Here is a 4,379-nt window from a genome sequence, read left to right as displayed (position 1 = left end):
TATATATATATATATATATATATTCTCTTTCTCTTCTATTTTCTTCTCTTCTATTTATTCTATATCCTTTCAAAATTTCTCCTAGGTGTTACCCTTTACAATGCATGGTGTAACAACCCTTAATATTTGTCTTCATCAATTGTTTACTCTGTACATCACATCTGAGTTAGACTTCTCTTGGTATTTTGTCCCGTACTTATCTCTCATTATGTGTTTACATATTTTTTACTCATTGGTGACATCCTGTACTCATCTCTCGTGTGTTTATGTATTTTTCACTTGGTGATGTCTTCTATTTGATGTATTGTATATATATATATATATATATATATATATATATATATATATATATATATATATATATATATATATGCAATAGATATCTTTCAGTTTCTGTTTACCAATTCCACTCAAAAGGATTTGGTTGGCCTGGGGCTTTAGTAGATGTCACTTTCCCAAGATTCAACACGATAGAATTGAACCCAAGAACCCATGGTTGGGGAAGCAAACTTCTTAACCACCCTGTTACACCTGCACTTATACCTATCTCAGTAATCTAATTTACGTAATTATTATCTTTTCAGTGGTTCCAACAACCGATTGGCTGAATCAAATGTTGGGAGGAATAATGCCAACAGGTAGGCTATTTTTCATCATCATCATCATCGTCATCATCATCATCGTCATTGGTTAATGTCTGTTTTCCATGCTGGTATGGGTTAGACGGTTTGACTGAGGACTGGAAAGCCAGAAGGCTGCACCAGGCTTGTCTGAGGTAGAGTGACAAAACCGTTCTGCACACCCTCCTTCAGTGTCTGGGCTTTGCTGACTTGTGGAATTATATCGAGCAGCTGCTGTAACATGTGGGATGGATCCATCTGTCGACCAAGTCTGTAGTGATAATTGCACAGCTGCCCTCCTTCAATTGGGCAAGCAAGGTAGTTTACCTTTGCCTGGTGGCTGGGGCGAAAGTGGTTGTTTGGTGGACAAAGCACAAGGACAGATACATTCCTCTTTGGTAGAGCTCCTATTGACCTCTTCAAGTTTCACTTGGAAAGGAAATTGAGAGTGGAGTGGGAAGTGCTGTCCTCGAGTGAGTTTATTGAAAGGTGGTTGAAAGTTGCAAAAATGGCAAGAGTGGATGGTACCACTCTAAGTGTAGACCTGTGAGTCGGAGAGAAGGAATTGGAGAGGGTACTGACTTCTGGGGTTTCAGGGAAATCTCGGACAGTGGGGTTCCTTAATTATCCCCAGAGGCCTTCCTTTATCAGGAGGGCTACATCTCTATCATCTTCCCTTCCACCTTTTATTTTCTTTTAACCATTATATGCTATGCATATGTCCCTTTTGTTCAGTGTAAACTGTATATAATTACTTTCTTTCCTTCTTTTTCTTATCATTTCATTACATGTAAACCCCAACACTTTATGTCTGTCTTTGCATTGTCCCCTTCATCCTTCGACCTTGTGGCAAATAAATGAAATCATTATTATTATTATTACTATTATTATTATTATTATTATTGTTAGTAATAGTAGTATTAGTAGTAGTGGTTGCATTAGTATTATTAGCACACGTAGTAGTAGTGCTATTAGTATTAACAGTCGTTTTAGCCGTACTCTAGCCTTCGTCAGAATTGTGGATATTCGTTTCCTGGTTTATACTGGTTATAGTGCTTGGGTTACGGGTGTGGTATATATACAATCATGGTTGGTGTTAGTGTTGTCACTGCATTGACCTATATTATGATTATATATATTTAGTTAGTAAGAACAAATTTTTACTCTTATTGAATGAGGTAACAATAGATTCTATATTGGATGGGGAAGACTAGGATAAGAGTAGATCTGTTGAAGATTGTATAGTGTTTATGGTGACGTAGAAAGTTAGAGCCTACTATTATGGAAAAAGATTTTGGCCAAGCCCTTAACATTTAAAGAGAATGTAGGGTGTAAACAAGAGAATCGATCTTCCCTCAATTTTATTAGGCAATATAGTTGAAGTATAATCTATACAGGGTGTTCCAAAAGTCTCTCTGCAGTAAATATTTTATTGCAAAATAAATATTTATAAGATGGTATAAGACTACAAAAGAATATATTAGTCTTTACAAAACTTTAAAAAACTTTATAAGAGGTGTTAAAAGTGTCGTCCTTAATTTTCAGTACATAAGTTGACTCTTCTACACATGTTTTGAAATATATCTTGGAGAGTCTGACGTGGTATGGACTCTGTAAAGGTTATGATTGTGTATTTTAGCTCATTAATGGATTTTGGGCGATTTTTGTACACTGATCCTTTACTTGCTCCCCAGAAAAAAAAGTCTGGCAGTGTTAAATCAGGTGATCTTGGTTGCCAAAGTCCCTTTGAAATAATCTGTTCACTGAAAAACTCCTGGTGATGCGCAAAGTATGCATTATTAATTTCACTTTCAGTGAGTTGACCTACAAATGGAAAGAGACAATATTTGAGCAATATGTCTCGATGACAAAAAATTGACTGCAGAGAGACTTTTTGAACACCCTGTACTATTTGTTAAAAAAAAGTTGCCGGATTCATTATTATTTATTAGTTTGAGTTTCAATCGAATGTTATATGGGTGAGTGCAGGGCAGTCGAGAGTACCATATCAGGAGCAGAGGCTGAACTGATCTCTAAGTGAATAGAAACAAAAATACAATGAATTACAGTAATATTACCAATTCTATGCATGAAAATACACGTCCTAGTAAATAACAAAACCCATAAATAAGGCCATGTAGTTCTTGTTGTTCACTGATAGTGCTGTTTGTGAAACATATTTCTCACCATTTAAACAGACAAAGGTATGACGTATGTGCTTATTGTATTTGGAGATGAGAAAAATATAAAGGTTGCATGGGAACCACTAATCTAGTGATTAATTGAATGTTTTGAGGCTTACCAAAGACATGCCTCTGTATGAATTCAGACTGTGACGTTTGCCAATTGTGCTGTCTGTGAAACACATTTCTTGTCATGTAAACCATGAGTGTATGACATGTGTTTATTGTGCTTGAAGGTGTATGCAGGCTTGCAGCATATCCAGTGCATACATTTTAGTAATGGTGATGGTGCACCCATCAACAGATGTGTAGTGCTCGCTATTAAATGGTGTTTTACCATAAGCACCGAGCATTCCATTATAAGCACCAAGCGTTCCACTTTCAGAGCTGGCTACAGGAATATAGCCACACAATTTTGTAACAGCGTTATTTCTATGTACAGGATAATACGGTACCTTTAACCACAAATGTTGTCTTGTTGGTTGTGAAATAATGGAATCGACTTTTATACAAGGTCTATGGAAAATTCCCAATTTTTTGGCCAAAAATTGGGGGTCGACTTCTGCCAGAGATTGACTATTACTCGAGTATATATGGTATGTAAATCTTTTCTAGTCTTCTCTAATGCGGATTTCATTAGGCCAGTAGTAATCAACAATGCATTGATGTTAGGGAAATACATGCTGAGTTGCTGGAGGAGGTATTGTCTGACCAGATCCGTGAATTGAGCAGAGTCAGAGGAGCCCATGGTTATATATATGAATAGTTACTGTTTATTATTTTTGAGGGTAGCTTGGCTCCAAAGCTTATTGAAGTTGATGAGTGTCTTTCTGGCAGTTAGAATTACGTCTATTTGAAAGGGGGCAGGTTAGTTATGTTTTTAGCTAGAATGAGAGCTTTATTAAGGAGGATACAGGATATAGAAAAGTAGTAGTTGCTGATATCAAATTGTAGGAATGAGGAGGTGTTTTTTTTTGTTTTCAAGGAGGTGAAACCAGGTTATAATCAGGTTATAACCTCACCTGTGCAGGACCATAATTTGATTAATTTTTTTTTGACTATAGGTATTATATTGTCTATTATGTTCTTACTGATTCATGCTAAGTCCGATTTGGTAAGGCAGACGAGCCTCATAGAGGGTTTGGTTATGAAATCTGGTTTGTGGTCTTTAAGACCACAACTGTAAGACTTCAAATTCACCTTACCCTAATTAAATAGTCTTAATGACCTGAGATACCTGACCTGCCTTGTCTTTTGTTGTCCTTTTTCCTCTAATATAATATGTACACATATGCACATACACACACATACACTCACACAAACACACATACACACATCATCATCATCATCATCATCATCATTTAATGTCTGTTGTCCATCCTGGCAAGGGTTGGATGGTTTGACCAGAGCTTGCAAGCTGGAAGGCTGCACCAGACTCCAGTCTAATTTGGCATGGATGCCCGTCCTAATGCCAACCACTCTGAGAGTGTAATAGGTGTTTTTACATGCCATTTGCATGACACCAGTATCTGCCATGACTGCAATTTTGCTTGGCTTGATGGGTCTTCTTCTCAAG

The 4,379-nt window shown here is 36.8% G+C and overlaps 1 protein-coding gene across 1 annotated transcript in view; it reads left to right on the top strand.

Moving 5' to 3' along the window:
• Positions 1 to 4,379, top strand: part of LOC106877668 (protein DD3-3) — a 116,267-nt gene that overhangs the window by 55,494 nt on the left and 56,394 nt on the right. Inside the window, exon 2 of the mRNA XM_014926617.2 lies at positions 585 to 638. Within this exon, the coding sequence (XP_014782103.1) occupies positions 585 to 638 (54 nt within the window). The remainder of the gene's footprint in view (positions 1 to 584; positions 639 to 4,379) is intronic.

This window comes from Octopus bimaculoides, chromosome 1, assembly GCF_001194135.2.
Source record: "Octopus bimaculoides isolate UCB-OBI-ISO-001 chromosome 1, ASM119413v2, whole genome shotgun sequence".
In the NCBI taxonomy this organism is placed as follows: domain Eukaryota; kingdom Metazoa; phylum Mollusca; class Cephalopoda; order Octopoda; family Octopodidae; genus Octopus; species Octopus bimaculoides.
This window is presented reverse-complemented; position numbering and strand designations above follow the sequence as displayed.